General features: G+C 51.0%; 1 protein-coding gene across 1 annotated transcript in view; it reads left to right on the top strand.

Moving 5' to 3' along the window:
• LOC139749152 (MOXD1 homolog 1-like) overlaps positions 1 to 18,482 on the top strand; it is a 212,207-nt gene extending 193,725 nt beyond the window's left edge. Inside the window, exon 10 of the mRNA XM_071662792.1 lies at positions 16,084 to 18,482. Within this exon, the coding sequence (XP_071518893.1) occupies positions 16,084 to 16,145 (62 nt within the window). The 3' untranslated portion in view covers positions 16,146 to 18,482. The remainder of the gene's footprint in view (positions 1 to 16,083) is intronic.
• The last annotated feature ends 1,516 nt before the right edge of the window (positions 18,483 to 19,998 follow it).

Below are 19,998 nucleotides of genomic sequence, written 5' to 3' on the forward strand. Positions count from 1 at the left end.
TGTTGGGTAGTGATAGGCCCAGGGCGGTGGTTTTATCTGAGGTTGTTGGGGCTTGTGGTTGAAGTGATGCTTGTAGATTCTGGGGTGACGATTGAGCCTAGGGCAGTGGTTTGATCTGGGGTAGTGGTAGGTCCTGGGGTAGTGGTTAGGCTTGGGGTAGTATTTTGGTTTCGGGTATGGGTCCTGTGTTGGTGAAGGGGCCTAGGTTGGTGCTTTGATTTGGGGTAGTGGTGGAGCTTGGGTAAGTAGTGGGGCCTTGGGTGGTGATTAAGCCTCAGGCAGTGGTTTGATCTGGGGTACTGTTAGAGCCGTGAAGAGGCCTAGGTTAGTGCTTTGATCTGGGGTAGTATGGCTTAGGGTGGAGATCAAGCCGATGGCAGTGGTTTGATCTGGGGTACTGTTGGGGCCTTGGGTAGTTTGGGGCATGGGGTGTGGTTCGTAGGGTGGTGATGGGGCCTAGGGCGATGGTTTGATATAAGGTAATCGTGTGGCGTGGGCAATGGTGGGTCCAGGGTGTGGATCCTGTGTTGGTGATGGGGCCTAGGGCAGTGGTTTGATCTGGGGTAGTGGAGTGGTCTGGGGTAGTGGAGGGGCCTAGAGTGGTTTTGGGGACTGTGGAGTGGTTTGTTGAGTGTTGATGGGGCTTGGGCGGTGGTTTTATCTGGGGTAATGTTGAAGCCTGGGGTAGTAGTGGGGCCTAGGTTGTGGCTCCTAGGGTGGTGACTGGGCCAAGGGCGATATCTTCATCTGGGATAGGGGTAGGTTTTGGGGTAGTGGTTGAACCTGGGGTAGTAATGGGGCATGGGGTGTGGGTATTGGTCTAGTGATGGGGCCTCGGGGTTTGGTTTGATTTGGGTAGAGGTAGGTACTGGAGTAGTTGTTTGATCTTGGACTTGGGGTAGAAGTGGCACTTGGGGTGGTAATGGGGTCTAGGGCAGTGGTTTGATCTTAGATAGTGTTAGTACCTGGGGTAGTGGGTCTTTTGTTTGTAATCAGGCCAAGGGCGGTAGTTTTATCTGGGGTAATGGTGGAACCTGGGGTAATGGTGGGGCCTGGATATTAATGGTGCTTGGAGTGTGAGTCATGGGGTCGTGATTTGGCCTAAGGCGGTGGTTCGATCTGGAGTAGTGGTGAGGCCTGCGGTAGTGGTTGAGCCTGGGGTAGTAGTGGGGCCTAGGGTGTGGGTCTTTGGGTGTTGATGGAGCATAAAGCAGTGGCTTAATCTGGGGTAGTGCTGGGGCCTGGTTTGTAGGCCTTGGAGTGTGGGTACTGGGGTGGTGATGGGCCTAGGGCATTAGTTTGATATGAGGTAGTGGTTGGTTGTGGGTCCTAGGGTCGTGATGTAGCCTAGAACGGTGGTTTTATCTGGAGTAGAGATGGGGCCTGGGGTAGTGGTGGGACCTGAGATAATAATTGGGCATGGGGCTTGGGGCATGGGGTGGTGATGAGTCCTAGGGCGGAACTTTGATTTGGGTTAGTGGTGGAGCCTGGGTAAGTATTGGGGCCTACGGTGGTGATTAAGCCTAAGTAAGTGGTTTGATCTGGGGTATTGTTGGGGCCTTGAATAGTTTTGGGGCCTGGGGTGAGGTTCGGTGGGCGGTGATGGGGCCTAAGGCGGTGGTTTGATATAAGGTAGTCGTGTAGCCTGGGTAATGGTGGGATCTGGGGGTGTGCGTCCTGTGGTGGTGACGAGGCCTAGGGCAGCGAGTTATCTTTGGTAGTGGAGTGGTCTGGGGTAGTGGTGGCGCCAGGAGTGGTTTTGGGTTCTGTGGAGTGGGTTTTTGAGTGTTGATCGGGCTTAAGCTGTGGTTTGATCTTGGTTAGTGTTGAGGCCTGGGATGGTAGTGGGCTTGGGTTGTGGCTTCTGAGGTGGTGATTGGGCCTATGACATTGGTTTGTTCTGGGGTATTGGTAGTTCCTGGGATAATTGTTGGGCTTGTGGTAGTAGTTGGGCTTAGGGTGTGGATCCTGTGGTTTGATTTTGGTAGTGGTTGGGCCTAGGTTAGTGGTAGAGCCTTGGATATTGGTGGAGACTCTGGTGTGGATCCTTGGCTGGTGATGGAGCCTAAGGTGATGGGTTAATCTGTGGTACTGATTGGGACCTGGGGTAGTAATGGGGCCTGGAGTGTGTGTACTGGGGTGGTGATGGAGCTTAGGGTAGTGGTTTGATCTTGGGTATTGGTAGGGCCTGAGGTAGATGTTGGACCTATTGCAATAGGGGTGCCTGCGGTGTGGGTCCTGGGGTGGTGATGGGGCCTTGGGTGGTGATGGGGCCTGGGCTGGTAGTGGAGCCCAGGGTGGTGATTTGATCTGGGGTAGAGGTGGGGCCTGAGGTGTGAGTCCTAGGGTGGTGATGGAGCCAGAGGTGGTGGTTGATAATGGATAATGGTGGGGTGTAGAGTAGTAGTTGTGCTTGGGTTGGGTCCTTGGGTGATGGGGCTTATGGTAGTGGTTCGATCTGGGGTAGTGGTGGGGTTTGGGATAGTGGTGGGGCCTATGGTAGTTTTGGGGTCTAGGTTAGTGGTGGGGCTTGTGGTAGTTTTGGTGTCTGGAGTGAGGGTCTTTGGATTGTGATGGGGCCTAGGGCGGTGGTTTGATCCGAGATAGTGGTAGGAACTAGGGTAGTAGTGGGGCTTTGGGTGTGGGCTCTGACGTGGTGATTGGGCCTAGGTCAGTGGTAGGTCCTGGTGTTGTGGTTCGGCCTTGGAGGGTAATAGTTAGGCTTGGGGTGTGGGTCTTGTGTTGGGGATGGGGCCTGGGGCGTTGGTTTGATCTGGGATAGTGGTGTGTCCTAGGATGTTGATAGGGATTCGAATAGTAGAAGGGCTTCTGGTGTGGGTCCTTGGACGGTGACGAAGCTTAGGGCGGTGAGTGAATCTGTGGTATTGGTGGGGCCTGAGGTATTGGTGGGGACTGGGGTAATTATGGGGCCTAGAGTGTGGGTCTTGGGATTGTGATGAAGCCTTGGGCTGTGGATTGATCTGTGGTAGTTCTTGGGTTTGGGGTAGTCGTGGGGCCTGGGGTGTGGGTCTTGGGGTAGTGATGGAGCTTGGGGCGGTGGTTTGATCTGAGGTAGAGGTGGAGCCTGTGGTGCGGGTCCTTAGGTTGTGATGGGGCCTGAGGCGGTGGTTTGATCTGGGGTAGTGGTGAGGCCTGAGTTAATGGTTGAGCCTGGGGTAGTTGTTGGGCTTGAGGTGTGATTCCTGGGGTGGTGATGGGCCTAACTCGGTGGTTTGATCTTAGGTAGTTGTGTGGACTATGATAACGGTGGGGTTTGAGGTGTTGTTGGGGTCTGGGATGGTGGACCTGGAGTGGTTCTGAGGCCTCGGGAGGTGGTTTGATCTGGGGTTTGATATGTGGTAGTGGTTGTGCCTTGTGTGGTGGTTGGCCGTGGGGTAGTGTTAAGGGCTTGGGGTATGGTACCTGGGGCGGCGATGGATCCAATTTCGGTGCTTTGATCTGGGGTAGTTATGGGTCCTCGGGTGTGGATCCTGTGCGGTGTGGGTCTTGAGGTGTGGATCCTGTTTGATCTGGGATAGGTGTGGCCTAGGGTAATGGTGGGACCTGGTGTAGTAATGGGGCGTGGTGAAGGGGACTAGGGCATTGGTTTGATCTTTGGTAGTAGTTGGGCCTAGTTTATTGGTGTGACCTGGGCTGTAGGTCCTAGGGTGGTGATGGAGCCTACGACGGTGGTTTGATCTGGGATGGTGGTTAGGCCTGGGTAGTGGTGGGGCATGGTGTAGTAGTGGAGTCTGGGGTGTTGGTCCTGGTGTGGTGATGAGGCCTTGGGCGTTGGTTTGATCTAGGCTAGTGTTGGGACCTGGGGTGGTAATGGGAGATGGGGTGTGGGTCCTGGGCTGGTGATGGGGCTGAGATCGGTGGTTTTATCTGGGGTAGTGGTTAGTCCTGGGATAGTATTGTGGTGTGGATCCTGTGGTAGTGATTGGGCCTGAGGCAGTGGTTTGATCTGGCGTAGTGGTGGGGATTTGAGTAGTTTGGGTGTTTGTGTGTGGGGCGTATGTTGGTGAAAGAGCCTAGAGTGTTGGTTTGATCTGGGGTAGTGGTAGGTCTTGGTGTAGTTTCTGTCCTTGGACCTGGGTTAGTAGTGGCGCTTTGGATTTGGGTCCTGGAGTGGTGATGGGGCCTTGTGCAGTGGTTTGATCTGGGATAGTGGTGGGGCTTGGAGTAGTGGATCTTTGAGTGTTAATGGGGCTTAGGGCAGTGGATTGATCTTGGGTAGTGGTATTACCTGGGGTAGTGTGGGACCAGGTTTGTGTGTCCTTGGTTGGTGATGGGACCTAGGGCGGTGGTTTGATCTGTGGTAGTGATGGGGCTTGAGGTAGTGGTGGTGCCTGGAGTATTAATGGGGCCTGGGTTGTGAGTCCTGGGGTATGGGTCGTGGGGTGGTGATGTATCCTAGGGCAGTGGTTTGATCTAGGATAGTGGTGGGTCCTGAGGTAGTGGTTGGGCCTGGGGTAGTAGTGGGGCCTGGGGTGTGGATCCAAGAAATTTGATGGGGACTAGATCCTTGGTTTGATATGGGGTAGTGGTTGGGCTTGGGCTAGTGGTTTGATCTGGGGAGTAGCGGGGCCTGAGATGAGTGTGAATGGATGTGGATCGTGGGGTGATGATGGGACTTAGGGGCATTGGTTTAATATGGGATAATGATTGCGCTTGGGGTAGTGCTGGGGCCTAGGTTGTGTGTCCGAGTGTTGTGAAGGAGCCCAAGATGGTGGCTTGATCTGGGATAGGTGTGGCCTAGGGTAATGGTGGGACCTGGTGTAGTAATGGGGCGTGGGTTGTGAGTCCTTGTGTGGTGATGAGGCCTAGAGAGATTGTTTGAACTGGGGTAGTGGTGGGGCGTAGGATAGTAGTGGGGCTAGAGGTGCGGGTCCTGGGATGCTGATTGGACCTAGGGTAGTGGTTTAGTCTGGGATATTGTTTGGGCCTGGGATAGTGGTTGGGCCTGGGTTAGTTCGGGGGCTTGGGCATGTGGGTTGTAGGGTGGTGATGGGTCGTAGGGTGGTGGTTTCATCTGGGGTAGTGGTGTGGCCTAGGGTAGTTTTAGGGCCTGCTGTGGGTCATAGGGTGGTGATGGAGCCTAGGGTGTTGGTTTGATATGGAGCAAGAGGAGGTTTTGGGGTGGCGATGGGGCCTATGATGGTGGCTTTATCTGGGGTAGTGGTGGGGCCTGGGGTAATGGTGAGGCCTTGGGTAGTAATGGGGCCTGGGTTGTAGGTCCTGGGGTTGTGATGAAGCCTCAGGCTGTGGTGTGATCTAGGGCAATAGGTGGTCCTCGGGGTTTGGGTCCTGGGGCAGTAGTTTGATGTGGGGTAGTGGTTGAGTATGGAGTAATTTGGGGGCCCGGAGTTTTGGTTGTCGTGTGGTGATGGGCGTAGGGAGGTGGTTTGATCCATGATAGTAGTGTGGGATGGGTAGTTTTTGGGTGTGGGGTGTGGTTCATTGGTTTGGTTATAGGGCCTAGGGCGATGCTTTGATCTAGGGTAGTGGTGGGGCCTGGGCATTGGTGAGGCTTGGGGTGTGGGTCATAGGGTCGTGACTGGGACTAGAGCAGTGGTTTGATCTGGGATAGTGATAGGTCCTGCGGTAGTTGTTGAACCTGGGGTTAGTTGTTGGGCTTAGGGCGTTGGCCCTGTGTAGGTGATGGGCCCAAGAGCCGTGGTTTGATCTGTGGCGGTGGTTGGGCCAGGGAAAGTGGTGGGGCCTCGGATAGTAGTGAAGCCTCTGTTGTGGGTTCTTGAGTGGTGATTGAGCCTAGGATTGTGGGCGAATCTGTGGTATTTGTGGGTTCTCTGGTATTGGTGAGGCCTGGGGTAGTAGTGGGGCCTGGGGTTTTAGTCTTAGGGTGGTGATGGAGCCTAAGGCAGTGGTTTGATCTGGGCTTGTGATGGGGTCTGGGGTAGTGGTTTAAGCCTTGGGTAGTAGTAGGGCCTGAGGTGTGGGTCCTATGGTGGTGAGGGAGCCTAGGTCGGTGGTTTGATCTGGAATAGTGATGGTGCCTGGTGTATGGGTCTTGGAGTGGTGATGGGTTCTGAAGCGGTGGTTTTGATATGTGGTAGTGGTGGGGCCTGGGGTAGTGGTTGGACCTTGGGGTAGTAGTGGGGTTTGGGGTGTGGATATTTGGGGGGTGATGGTCTAAGGTTTGATCTGGGGTAGTGGTGGGACCTGGGGTTGCAATGGGGCCTTGGTTGGGTCCTGGGATGGTGATGAGGTCAGGGGTGGTGATTCTGTGGTTGTAATTGGGCCTAAGAAGTTGGTTTGATCTCGGGTAGTGATGGGGTCTGGGTTAGTGGTGGTGCCACGGGTAGTTTTGGGGCCTGGGGTGGTGGATCCTAGGTAGGTGATGGTGCCTAGGACGGTGGTTTGTTCTGGGTTAGTGGTGGGTTCTGGGGTAGTGGTTTTGCCTATGGGAGTGGTGAGGCCTGGGGTTTAGCTCCTGGGGTTATGATGAGTCATGGGGTGGTGGCTTGATATGGGGTAGTGTTAAGGCCTGTGATGTGGGTCCTTGGGTGGTGATGGTGCTTGAGGCGGTGGTTTGATATGGGGTTATGGTTACATCTGGGGTAGTGGCTGGGCATGGGGTAGTGTTAGTGCCTAGAGTATGGATCCTAGGTTGGTGATTGGGCCTATTGCGGTGGATTGATCTGGGGTAGTAGTGGGTCAGGGGTGTGGATCTAAGGGTTTGGGTCCTTGGGATGGTGATTGAGCCTAGGACGGTGGTTTGATATGGGGTAGTGGTTGGGCCTAAGGTACTGGTGGGGTCTGGTTTATTAGCGGGGCTTAGGGTGTTGGTCCTGGGGTAGTGATGGCGTCTTAGGGGTCGGTTTGATCTAGGGTAGTGGTGAGGCCTTGCACGTGGGTCCTAGGGTGGTGATGGGGCCAGGAGTGGTGGTTTGATGTAAGGTAGTGATAGGTCCTAGAGCAGTTGTGGCGCTCGGGGTTTGGTTCCTGGGGTCGTGATGGGTCCTAGTGCTATGGTTTGATATGGGGTTGTGTTGAGGCCTGGGGAAGTGTTGGGGCCTGTGTTGTGGGTCCTAGGGTGGTAATTATGCCTACGGCAGTGGTTTGATCTGGGGTAGTGGTATGGACTAGGGTGTGGGTCCTGGTGTGGTAATGGGGCCAAGGGCATTGGTTTCATCTGGGGTGGTGGTAGTGCCGGGGTAGTGGTGGGGCCAAGGCTGTGGTGTCCTGGTTTGGTGATGGGGCCTAGGGCGGTGGTTTGATCAGAGGTAGTGTTGGGTCCTGGGGTTTTAATGGGTCGTGGGGTGTGGGTCCTGGGTTGGTGATTTGGCCTAGAGTGTTGGTTTGATCTAGAGTAGTGGTGGGGCCTGAGGTAGTGGTTGGGCCTGGGGTAGTAGCACAGCCTGGGGTGTGGGTCCTGGAGTAGTGATGGGGCCTAGGGCAGTGGTTTGATCTGGGTTGGTGGAGCCTGGCCTGTGGTGTCCTGGTTTGGTGATGGGTCCTAGGACAGTGGTTTGATCTTAGGTAGTGCTTGGGCCTGATGTGACTTTAATGGGTCGTGGGGTGTGGGTCCTGGGTTGGTGATTTGGTCTAGGACGTTGGTTTCATCTGGGGTAGTGGTGGGTCCTGGGGTAGTGGTTGGGCCTACCGGAGTAGCACGGACTAGTTGTTGGTTCTGGGGTAGTGATGGGCCTAGGGTGATAGTTTGTTCTTGGGTAGTCGTGGGGCCTGTGGTAGTGGTAGGGCATTGGGCTGATTTGGTGTCTGTGGTGTCGGTCATGAGGTGGTGATGGGGCCTGGGGCGGTGGTTTGATCTGCGGTAGTAGTGGATCATGGGATAGTTTTTATGCCTGGGGTAGTGGTGGGGCCTGGGGTGTGGGTTCTGAGATGGTTATTGGGCCTAGGGCAGAGGTATGAATCTAGGTCATTGGTTGGGCCTGGGGTAGTGGTGCGACCTGGGGTAGTAATAGGGCTTAGGGTGCGGGTCCTGGGGTGGTGATTAGACTTGGAGTGGTAGTTTGATCTGGAGTATTGTTGAGGCTTAGTGCAGAATTGGGGCCTGAGGTATGTGTCTTAGGGTGGTGATTGGGCCTAGGACAGTTGTTTAATCTGGGGTAGTGGTGGGGACAGGCATAGTAGTGGGGCCTTGGGTTGATTTAGGGTACGGGGTGTGAGTCGTACGGTGATAATGGGGCTTAGGGCGGTGCTTTGATATGGGCTAGTGGTAGGTCCTGGGGTAGCGGCTGGGTCTTGGACCTGGGGTATTAGTAGGAGGTGATGGGGCCTAGTGCGGTGGCTTGATCTGGGGTAGTGATGGGGCCTGAGATAGCAGTGGATCCTAGGGTATCAATTGGGCCTAGGGTGTGGGTCCTGGTATGGTGGTGAGGCCTAGGGCACTGGTTTGATATGTTGTAGGGTGAGGCCATGGGTAGTGGTGGGGCCTGGGGTTGTTTTGGGGTGTGTGGTGCTTTTGTCGTTGAGTGATGAGGCCTAGGGTTAGTGGTAGGTCCTGGGATATTGGGTTTAGGTAGTAGTTTGGCTTGGGTTGTGGGTCCTGGGGCGGTGATGGGGCCTAGAGAAGTGGTTTAATCTGGGTAGTAGTGGGGCTTTGGATAGTGGTGAGGCCTGGGATGTTAGTGGGGCCTGTGATGTGTGTCCTATGCTTGTGATGGAGCTTATTGCGGTGGGTTAATCTGTGGTAATAGTGGGGCCTAGGGTAGTGACTGGGCCTTGGGAAGTAGTGGTGCATGGGGTGTTGGTCCTCAGGTGCTGATGGAGTATTAGCGGAGCATGGCGTAATGGTTGGGCCTGGGGTAGCAGTGGGGCATGAGGTGTGGGTCCTTGGTACGTGACGGGGCCAAGGGCGGTGGTTTGTTCTGCGGAGTTGATAGAACATTGGGTGGTGATGGGGCTTGGATACTGGTTCTGGGGGTGGTGATGGGGCTTGGATACTGGTTCTGGGGGTGGTGATGGGGCTTGGATACTGGTTCTGGGGGTGGTGATGGGGCTTAGGAGGTTGTTTCAACTGGGGTAGTGGTGGGGCCTGGTGTATTGGTGGGGTCTAGGTTTGTGATGGTGTCTGAGGTGTGTTTCCTTGGGTGGTGAAGAGGTCTCGGGTATTGGTTTGATATGGGGTAGTGGTTGGGCCTGGGGTAGTTTTGGGGCCTTGGGTGTGGGCCGTTGGGTGGTGAAGGGGCTTAGTTCTGTAGTTTGAGCTGTGGTAGTGGTTGGACCTGGGGTAATATTTGGGCTTGGGTGAGGGTCCTTGGGTGGTGATTGGGCCTAGGGCAGTTGTTTTTTCTGGGGTAGTGGTTGGGCATGGGATAGTTGTGGAACCTCGGATAGTGTTGGGGCCTGTGGTGTGGTTCCTGAGGTGGTGATGGAACCAAGGGCAGTGGGTTGGATCTGAGGTATTGGTGGGGCTTGGGGTAGTAGTTGGCCTGGGGTAGTAGTGGGGCATGGGTTGTGGGTACTTGGGTAGTGACTGGGCCGTGGTTGTTCTTTTTTCTGTGGTTTTGGTGGGTCCTGGGTGGCGATGGGGCCTGTGGTGTGGGTATTGGGGTGGTGATTGGACCAAGGGGAGTGGTTTAATCCTCGGTAGTGGTGGGGCCTGGGGTAGTTTTGTGGTTATGATGGGGCCAGAAGTGGTTGTTTGATCTAGGTTAGTTGTAGGTCCTGTGGTAGTTATTTGGCATAGGGCCTGGGGTAGTAGTGACTCGGGGTTTGGGTCATGTGGTGGTGATAGGGTCTTAGTGCTCTGGTTTGATCTGGGGTAGTAGTAGTGACTGAGGTAGTGGTGGGGCCTGGGTTGTGGTGTCCTGGGTTGGTGATGGGGCCTAGGGAGGTGGGTCGATATGAGGTAGGGGTGGGGCCTGGGGTGTGGGTCCTGGGTTTCAAATGGGTTCTGGGATTTCGGTCCTGGGATGATGATGTTGCCTGGGGCGGTGGTTTGATCTGGGGTAGTGGGTAGACCTGGGGTAGTGGCAGGGCCTAGGATGTAGGTCCTGCTGTGGTGATGGCGCCTAGGGTTTTGGTTAGTTCTGGGGTAGTTGTGAGGCCAACGGTAGTTGTTGGGGCCTTGGGTTGTTTTGGGGTCTGGGATGTGGGTCATTGGGTGGTGATGGGGCCTAGGGGGGTGGTTTGATCTGTGATAGTAGTGGATCTTGGGGTAGTGATTATGCCTGGGGTAGTGGTGTGGCCTGGGGTGTGGGTCTCGGGATGGTGATAGGGCCTGGGGTGTTGGTTTGAACTGAGGTAGTCGTGGGCATTGAGTGTTAGTCCTAGGTTGATGATGGGGCCTAAGACTGTGGTTTGATATGGGGTAGTGGCTGGGCCTGGGGTAGTGGTTGGACCTAGGGTAGTGGTGGGGCCTGGGATGTTGGTCCTGGGGTGGTGATGGGGCCCATTAAGGTGGATTTATTTGGGCTAGTGGTGGGGCCTGGGGTGTGGGTCCTGGGTTGTTGATGGACACTAAGAGACTGTCTGATCTGGTGTAGTGGTTAGGCCTTGGGTAGCGGTGGGGCCTGGGTTGTGGGCTATGGGATGTTAATGAGGCCTAGGACGGTGTTATGATCTGGGTATTGGTTTGGCCTGGGTTAATGGTGGGGCCTAGTTTAGTAGTGGGGTCTGAGGATGTTGGTCATGGGTTGGTAATGGGCCCTAGGACGATGGTTTGATCTGGTGTAATGGTGGGCCCTGGGGTAATCTTTGAGACTGGGTTGTGGGCGTGGGGTGGTGATGGGCCGAAGGCAGTGGTTTGATCTGGGGTAGTGGTGGTGCCTGGGGTAGATCTGGGGCCTTTGGTGTGGGTCTTGGGGGGGGGGTGATTGGGCCTAGAGCAGTAATTGATCTGGGGTATTTAGGCCTGGGGTAGTGGTTGGGCCTGGGTTAGATTTGAGGTCTGTGTTGGTTGTAGGGTGGCGATGGGACCTATGGCGGTGGTTTCATCTGGGTTAATGGTAGGTCTTCTGAAGTGTTTGGGCTTTGGACCTAGGCTGTTAGTGTGGCTTGGGATTTGGGTTCTTGGATAGTGATCAGGCCGGGTGCGGTGGTTTGATCTGGGGTAGTGCTGCGGCCTGAGATTTGGGTCTTGGGCTCGTAATGGGGCCTAAGGCAGTGGTTTGATCTGGGGTTGTGCTAAAGCCTGGGATAGTGGTGGGGCTTGGGTTTTGGGTCCTGGGGTGGTGATGGGGCCTTAGGTGGTCGTGTGATCTTGTGTAGTGATGGGTATTGGGCTAATGGTGGGTCCTGGGGTATTGATGGGGCGTGGGGTGTGAGTCTTGGGATGATGCCGGGGCATTGGGCGGTGATTTGATTTGCGGTAGAGGCGCCTGGGGTAGTTATGAGGTCTGAGGTGAGGTTCCTGGATTGGTGATATGGCCTAGAGCAGTGGTTTGATCTGTTGTAGTGTTGGGCCTTAGGGTAGTGGTGGGTCTTAGGGTAGTTTTGGGGTCTGTTGTGTGGGCCGTTGAGTGGTGATGGGGCCTAGATCGATGGTTTGATCGGGTGTAATGGTAGGTAGTTGGGTAGTGGTTGGGCCTGGGTTGTAGATGGGCTTGAGGTGTGGGTATTGGGGTGATGATGTGGCCTAGATCGGTGGTTTGATCTGGGGAAGTGGTGGACGCTGGATTAGTGGTGGGGCCTCGGATAGCAACGGGGCTTAAGGTGTTGGTTGATGTTTGAGCCTAGGGTTCTGGGTTAATCTATGGTATTGGTGGAGCCTAGGGTAGTAGTGGGTCCTCGGACAGTAATGGAATTTGGGGTTTAGGTCCTGGGGTGGTGATAGACCGTAGTGAAGTAGTTTGATCTGGGGTATTGGTGGGGCCTGGGGATAGTAGTTAGGTCTGGGGTAGTTGTGGGGCCTGGGATGTGGGTCCTGGGGTGGTAATGGGGCCTAGAGCAGCGGATGGGTTTGATCTGGGGTAGTGGTGGGGCCCGGGGTAGTGGTGAGGCCTGGTGTGTGGGTCGTAGTGAAGTAGTTTGATCTGGGGTACTGGTAGGTCCTGGGGTATTGGTTGGGCCTGGGGTAGTAGTTGGGCTTTGGGAATCGGTCCTGGGGTGGTAATGGGGCCTAGGGCGGTGGTTTGATCTGGGGTAGTGGTGAGGTGTGGGGTAGTGTTGTGGCCTCGGAAAGTAGTCGGGCCTGTAGTACGGGTCCTGGGGTGGTGATGAAGCCTAGGGCGCGGGTGAAATCTGTGGTAGTTGTGGTGTCTGGGGTAGTGGTAGGGTCTGGGATAGTTGTGGGGTCTGGGGTGTGGTTCCTGAGGTGGTGGTGGAGCGTAGGGCAGTGGTTTGGTCTTGGGATAATTTTGGGGCCTTGAGTGGTGATGGAGCTTGGGATGGTGGTCTTTTGGTGGTGATGTGGACTAGGGCGTTGATTTGATGTAGGGTAGTGGTGGGGTTTGGGGCACTGGTGCAGCCTGGGGTAGTTTTTGGGCCCGGGTTGTGGGTCCTGGGTTGGTGATGGGTCCTTTGGCTGTGGTTTGATCTGGTGACGTCGTGGGGCCTTGGGTGTGTGTCCTAGGACGGTGATGGTGCTTGAGGCGGTTGTTTGATATGGGGTATGGTGGGGCCTGGGGTAGTGGTAGGGCCTGGGGTAGTGTTAGGGCCTTGGGTGTTGTGGAGCTTGAGGTGTGGGTCATGGGATGATGATGGGGCCTGAGGGGGGTGTTTGATATGGAATAGTGCTATGGCCTTGGGTAATGTTGGTGCCTTAGGTGGTGATGGGGTCTTGAATTTGGGTTCTGGGGTGGTGATGGGGCCTGGGATGGTGGTTTTATCTGAGGTAGTGGTGGTGGGGCCCGGGATGTGGGTTCTTGGTGTTGATGTGTCCTAGAGCGGTGGGTTGATCTGGGGTAGTGTCAGGGCTTTGGGTGTGTGTCCTGTGTTGGTGATGGGGCCTAGAGCATTGGTTTGATCTGTGGCACTGTTTGGGCCTGGGGTAGTGGTGGGGCCTGGGTTGTGGGTTCTAGGGTATTGATGGGCCTAGGACGGTGGTTTGATCTGGTGTGTTAGTTGGGCCTGAGGTAGTGGTGAGTCCTGGTGTAGCAGTAGGGCGTTGAGTGTTGGTCCTGGAGTGTTGATGGGGCCTAAGGCAGTGGTTTCATCTGGGATAGTGGTGGGGTATGAGGTAGTATTGGGTCTTGGGGTGTGGATCCTGCGGTGGTGATGGTGCCTAAGGCGGTGGTTTGATCTTGGGTAATGGTGGGGCCTGAGGTAGTGGTGGGGCCTGGGTAGATTTAGGACCAGGGGTATTGTTAGGGCCTTGGGTGGTGATGGAGTCTGGGGTGGTGGTCTGTCGGTGGCGATGTGGCCTAGGGCGGTGGTTTGATCTGGGGTAGTGGCGGGGTTTGGGTTAGTGGTGCGGCTTGGGATAATTTCTGGGCCCGGGGTGTGGGTTCTGGATTGGTGATGGGTCTTTGGGCTGTGGTTTGATCTAGGGTAGTCGTGGGGCCTGGAGTGTGAGTCCTAGGGTGGTAATGGGGCTTGAGGCGGTGGTTTCGTATGGGATATGGTCATGGGGTGGTGATGGGGCCTAAGGCGGATGTTTGATATGGGGTAGTTCTATGGCCCGGGGTATTGGTGGTACTTGGGGTGGTGATGGGTCCTGGGGCGGTGGTGTGATATGAGGAAGTGGTTGGGCCTGGAGTAGTGGTGGGGCCTGGGATATGGGTCCTTGGTGTTGATGGGGTTCAGAACGGTGGTTTGATCTGCGGCAGTGTTTGGGCTTTGGGTGTGAATCCTGTGTTGATGATGAGGCCTAGAGCATTGGTTTGATCTGGGGTAGTGGTTGGGCCTAGGTTGTGGGTTCTAGGGTATTGATTGGGCCTAGGGCAGTGATTTGATCTGGTGTATTCGTTGGGCCTGGGGTAGTGGTGGGTCCTGGTGTAGTAGTAGGGCGTGGAGTGTTGGTTCTTGGATATTGATTGAGCCTAAGGCGGTGGTTTGAGCTGGGGTAGTGGTGGGGTATGAGGTAGTACTGGATCCTGGGGTCTGGGGTAATGGAGGGGGGCCCGGGGTAGTGATGGGGCCCAGGGTAGATTTATAACTTGGGGTGTGGATCGCAGGTTGGGGATGGAGCCTAGGGTGGTGGTTTGATCTGGGGTAGTGGTAGTTCCTAGAGGTGCTTGGATCTTGGACCTGTAGTAACAGAGAGATTTGGGGTTTGGGTTGTGGGTTGGTGATCGGGTCTATTGAGCTGGTTTGATCTGAGGTAGTGGTGGGGCCTGGGGTGTTGGTCTTGGGGTGGTAATGGGGCCTAGGTCATTGGTTTGATATGGGGTAGTGGTATGACTTGGGGCAGTTGTGGGGCCGGGGTTTTGGGTCTTGGGTTTGGGTCCTAATGTAGTGATTGGTCGTAGGGCGATGGTTTGATCTGGCGTAGTGGAAGCCCCTGAGACATTGGTGAGTCCTGGGGTATTAAATCCGACGTGTAGGTCCTGGGTTGGTGAGGGGTCTAGGGCGGTGTTTTGATCTTGGGTAGTGGTGGTGCCTGAGATATTTGTAGGGCCTGTGGTAGTGGTGTGGTCTAACGTGTGGGTTCTGGGTGGTGATGGAGCTTAGGGTGCTGGTTTGATCTTGGGTAGTGATTGGGCCTGGGGTAGTGGTGGCACCTGGGGTAGTTCTAGGGCCTGGGGTAGTGGTGGGACCTGGGGTAGTTCTAGGGCCTGGGGTAGTGGTGGGACCTGGGGTAGTTTTGGGGCCTGGGGTCTGAGACATTGGGTGGTGATGGGGCCTAGGTTTATGGTTTGATCTGGGGTAGTGTTAGGTCTTGGAGTAGTGGTTGAGCTTAGGGCAGTAGCTGGGCTTTGGTTGTGGGTCATGTGGGGGGGGGCTTAGGGTAGTGGTTTGATCTGGGTAGTGGTAGGGAGTCGGATAGTAGTGGGTCCTTTGGTGTGGGTCTTAGCGTGGTGATGGACCTTTGGGATATTTTTGGGGCCTGTGTTAGTGGTGTGGTCTAAGGTATGGGTTCTGGGTGGTGATGGGGCTTCGGGTGCTGGTTTGATCTTGGTTAGTGATTGAGCTTGGGGTAGTGGTGGCACCTGGGGTAGCTTTGGGGCTTGGGGTAGTGGTGAGACCTGGGTTAGTTATGGGGCCTGGGGTGTGAGACGTTGGGTGGTGATAGGGCCTAGGTTTATGGTTTGATCTGGGGTGGTGCTAGGTTCCGGAGTAGTGGTTGGGCTTGGGGAAGTAGCTGGGCTTAGGTTGTGGGACATGGGGTGGGTAGTTATGGGGCCTAGGGCGGTGGTTTGATCTGGAGTAGTGGTAGGGGCTCGGATAGTAATGGGTCCTTTGGTGTGGGTCTTGGGGTGGTGATGGAGCTTTGGGCTGTGAGTTAATCTGTGGTAGTGGAGGGGCTTCTGGTAGTGGTGGGGCCTGGGTTGTGGGTCTTTGGGTAATGATGGAGCGTAGGGCAGTGGCTTGATCTGGGATATTGATCGGGCCTGGGATAGTAGTTGAGCCTGGGGTAATACTGGGGCCTGAGGTAGTAGTGGGGCCTTGGGTGTGGGGCCTAGGGTGGTGATAGGGCCTAGGGTAGTGGTTTGAGTTGGGGTAGTGTGTGGCCTTGGGTGTTAGTGGGGCCTGTGGTGCAAGTCCTGTAGTGGTGATGAGGCCTGGGGCGGAGGTTTTACTGTGGTTGTAGTGGAGCCTAGGATAGTAGTGGATCCTGCGGTAGTGGTGGGCCTAGGGTAATTGTAGGACCTGAGGTAGTGGAGGGGCCTGTGGTTTGATCTGGGATATTGGTGGGGCCTGGGGTGGGAGACTGGTTCACCATTGAGTAGCATCTCACTCTCTGTGGTTCGATCCACAACATTAGTTTTCAAAAGCGGTCAGTCGTCTAACTATCGCTGAACGTGCTTGAGGAGAAGCCTGAGGAAATGTTCCAGCCTGCAAAATAATATGACACAGGGCTTAGTGATGTTACTCTTCAGTACCTTTATAAATGTGGGAAGTAGACGGTGGAGTAGAGTTGTGGATTCATCGTAGGTGCCATGGGCTACCTGTGCTTGGGTATGATCTATGATTGATTTCTTGCATATATGATGATAATACTCATACAATGTTCTCTTGACTCTAGCTTTGTTATGGTGTTTGCCACAGGTTCGACCTCTGCTGCCATGCCGCCCGCTGTCAACCCAGTAGACAACACTATATCAGCCTAAGATCCTTTCAAATGGCCATACCGACGACACATTGGAAGGACCGGATGTTGGAGTACTGCTGTAATAGATTAAGAAGTGAACGGAAGTTAGACCATTCCATTGAAAACGGTGATTGAACTAAGAACACAAACCCTTCTTTTGTGATAAGCCTGTGCAAAAAAAAAAAAACAACCCAGATAAGGATTCTCTGTTGATTAAGCTACGAATTAAGTTTTGTGTACTCTAACAGGGAAGCCAGCTGTGTTATGTCACAAGGTCTTTCTGTAATTTAGATAAGCACAGTGAATTATCTAATGATGAAATTAATATCTGTAAGGGTTTAGTGTATGCTAGTTTGTCAAAACCAATGGATCCTAGTTACCCAAAAAGATTTATAAGAACTATTAAAACTTTAAAGAATACAATGATATACATATTACTGAAGTAGATAAGGCTAACACTGTTGTGATTATGGACAAAAGTAATGATTTGTATGAAATGAATAATCTTTTAAATGATGACACAACATACGTCAAACTCAGTAAGAATCCCCTGGAAACAATCAATTCTCTTTTCAATAAAGAACTGAAGTTGTTGTTGAAAGGTAATGATTCTCTAATCAAAAGTTTGTCATCTTTAACCCCTTCATTGCAATATATATATGAACTTATCAAAACACATAAACCAAATTTTCCAGAAAGATCTATAGTAAGTTCAGTGAGCTCCATCACATATTAACTGTCAAAGTAGCTAGTTTCTTTATTAAGCCCAATAGTGGGCAAAGATATCAAATTCTAATATCATGAGCAATGTAGATTTAGTTAACAAGCTTAATGATATCAGTGTTATTCTTGATTTCAAACTGGTTGGCTCTGATGTTTCATCTCTGTTCCAGTTGATGACCTCTTAGAATATTCATTTGATATTTTGAATGATATTCATTTACCTGTTTCAAAGTCTGTTTTTATTAAATTGATAGAATTTAGTATAAAAGACTGTGTATTTCGATCTAATGGAGAATATTTTGATAAAAAATTTGGTATGGCAATAGGTAACCCTCTTTCACCTATAATAAGAAATCTTTATATGGAATTCTTTGAAACAAAATTACTAAAGGATATCTTACCTTCTAATGCAATTTGGTTTAGGTATGTAGATGATGTTCTTTGTGTCTGGCCAGCAAATGAAAATTCACAGACATTTCTCCCCTTTCTTAACAATTTAGTACCTTCCATCAAATTTACTGTACAAAATGAAAAGAGTGGTATGTTACCATTTTTAGATTACATGATCCATAGACAAGGAAACAAGTTTAAGTTTAGCATATGCAGAAAACCTACCAATATATGCTCATATATCCATTATTACTCAGCTAAACATTAGAGTTAAAGCATCATTATTCCAGCTTATGTCCCTCAGGGCATTACGTATTTGCAATCCAGAGTTTATTGATGAGCTTGAGAAGATATATTCTATTGGATCCAAGTTAAAGTATCCTAGATATTTCATTGATAAATCCCTTAAGCTGGCAAAGAGATAACTTTGTAGAGTCGAACCCAAACTTCCCCATTGACACCAAGAATCTTTTAGTTCTCCTTTTCAATGATAATTTTACTTTACTTACCAGTTTGCTTAAATCATTTAATGTAAATGTTGCCTTAAGCAACAATGATACTATAAAGAATATCTTAATCAGGAACTCACCAGAAAGTTCTGCTGCATGCACCTATAGAATACCATGTAGAAATTGTGATAAGTTTTATGTTGAGCAGACTGGTAGAGATCCATCTGTTAGACTGAAACAATATGAATATAGTATAAGAGCAGGACAAGAATCAAATGCCTTGTTTAATCATGCTAAATATTATGAACATTGTATTGACTGGAGTAATGCCATCTCAGTTATCAATTCTTAACTCCAGTACCACGAGAAATATCATTGAATCTTCTATTGTTAAAATCACAAAGAATTGTAGCCTTGATATTACTGAAGGTCTAATCAGATTGGATAGCTTTATTGTTGATAAGATTTGTAAACAGTTCCCCTTCTTGTCCACATAGCAAGTTTATGATACGCTTGTTGTCAGTCTTGGACGCGCCCGACCTCCATTCGGGTAGTCATTTGTTTACCAAATGGCGTAACTGCGTCTCTTCGCTGTATATCAGCCAACTGTTATATTTCTTTCTTGTATCTCTCCCGATGATGTGATTATTGCTCGAAAGTGTACTTGGAAACTTATTGTGTTTCATTTCCCTGTGGACTCATAAGAATATATATATATATATATATATATATATATATATATATATATATATATATATATATATATATATATATATATATATATATATATATATATATATATATATATATATATATATATATATATGTATATATATATATATATATATATATATATATATATATATATATATATATATATATATATATATATATATATATATATATATATATATATATATATATATATATATATTCTGGAGGAAGTAAAGTGTTTTAGATATCTGGGAGTGGATCTGGCAGCGGATGGAACCATGGAAGCGGAAGTAGATCATAGGGTGGGGGAGGGGGCGAAAATCCTGGGAGCCTTGAAGAATGTGTGGAAGTCGAGAACATTATCTCGAAAAGCAAAAATGGGTATGTTTGAAGGAATAGTGGTTCCAACAATGTTGTATGGTTGCGAGGCGTGGGTTATGGATAGAGTTGTGCGCAGGAGTGTGGATGTGCTGGAAATGAGATGTTTGAGGACAATATGTGGTGTGAGGTGGTTTGATCGAGTAAGTAACGTAAGGATAAGAGAGATGTGTGGAAATAAAAAGAGCGTGGTGAGAGAGCAGAAGAGGGTGTTTTGAAATGGTTTGGGCACATGGAGAGAATGAGTGAGGAAAGATTGACTAAGAGGATATATGTGTCGGAGGTGGAGGGAACGAGGAGAAGTGGGAGACCAAATTGGAGGGGGAAAGATGGAGTGAAAAAGATTTTGTGTGATCGGGGCCTGAACATGCAGGAGGGTGGAAGGAGGGCAAGGAATAGAGTGAATTGGATCGATATGGTATACCGGGGTTGACGTGCTGTCAGTGGATTGAATCAGTGCATGTGAAGCGTCTGGGGTAAACCATGGAAAGCTGTGTAGGTATGTATATTTGCGTGTGTGGACGTGTATGTATATACATGTGTATGGGGGTGGGTTGGGCCATTTCTTTCGTCTGTTTCCTTGCGCTACCTCGCAAACGCGGAGACAGCGACAAAAAAGAAAGAAAAAATAATATATATATATATATATATATATATATATATATATATATATATATATATATATATATATATATATATATAAGTTTACACACCGCTCATTAGTGTTTGTATGCATGATTCTCGATTAAGAAAGGTATTCTTAGTATTTTGTTTGCATGTAGTTTTTGCACTTGTCCACATTGGTTAATCTATACTGTATTCAAATGATCTGAAATATATTCACGTTAAACATAAGCTACTTTTCCTTTACTCCTGATGTACTTCCATAAATGATATTCATAAAACAACCTTTATGAACACATTAAGTAGACTGCGCTCTACCAGAGCCCTAAGATTTGATTTAAAAGTGATAAACTGCTATTATGTTTCAAATGATAATATATAGAACCAAAGGATTTCAAACAACAGAAAATTTGGCCCTATCGACACTGTTTATGATAGCAAAAGAGATCAAATCTCACAGATTACTTTAGTAAAAGTTAGAAAGCATAGAGTTGATTCAAAGGGAATCACCTGGAAATTGTGGTTATGATTAAGGAAGTGCAAATAATGTAAGTCATGGACTTGAAGCGAAGTATTTATCAAAGTCTGTTCTTA

This window comes from Panulirus ornatus, chromosome 6 (assembly GCF_036320965.1).
Source record: "Panulirus ornatus isolate Po-2019 chromosome 6, ASM3632096v1, whole genome shotgun sequence".
In the NCBI taxonomy this organism is placed as follows: domain Eukaryota; kingdom Metazoa; phylum Arthropoda; class Malacostraca; order Decapoda; family Palinuridae; genus Panulirus; species Panulirus ornatus.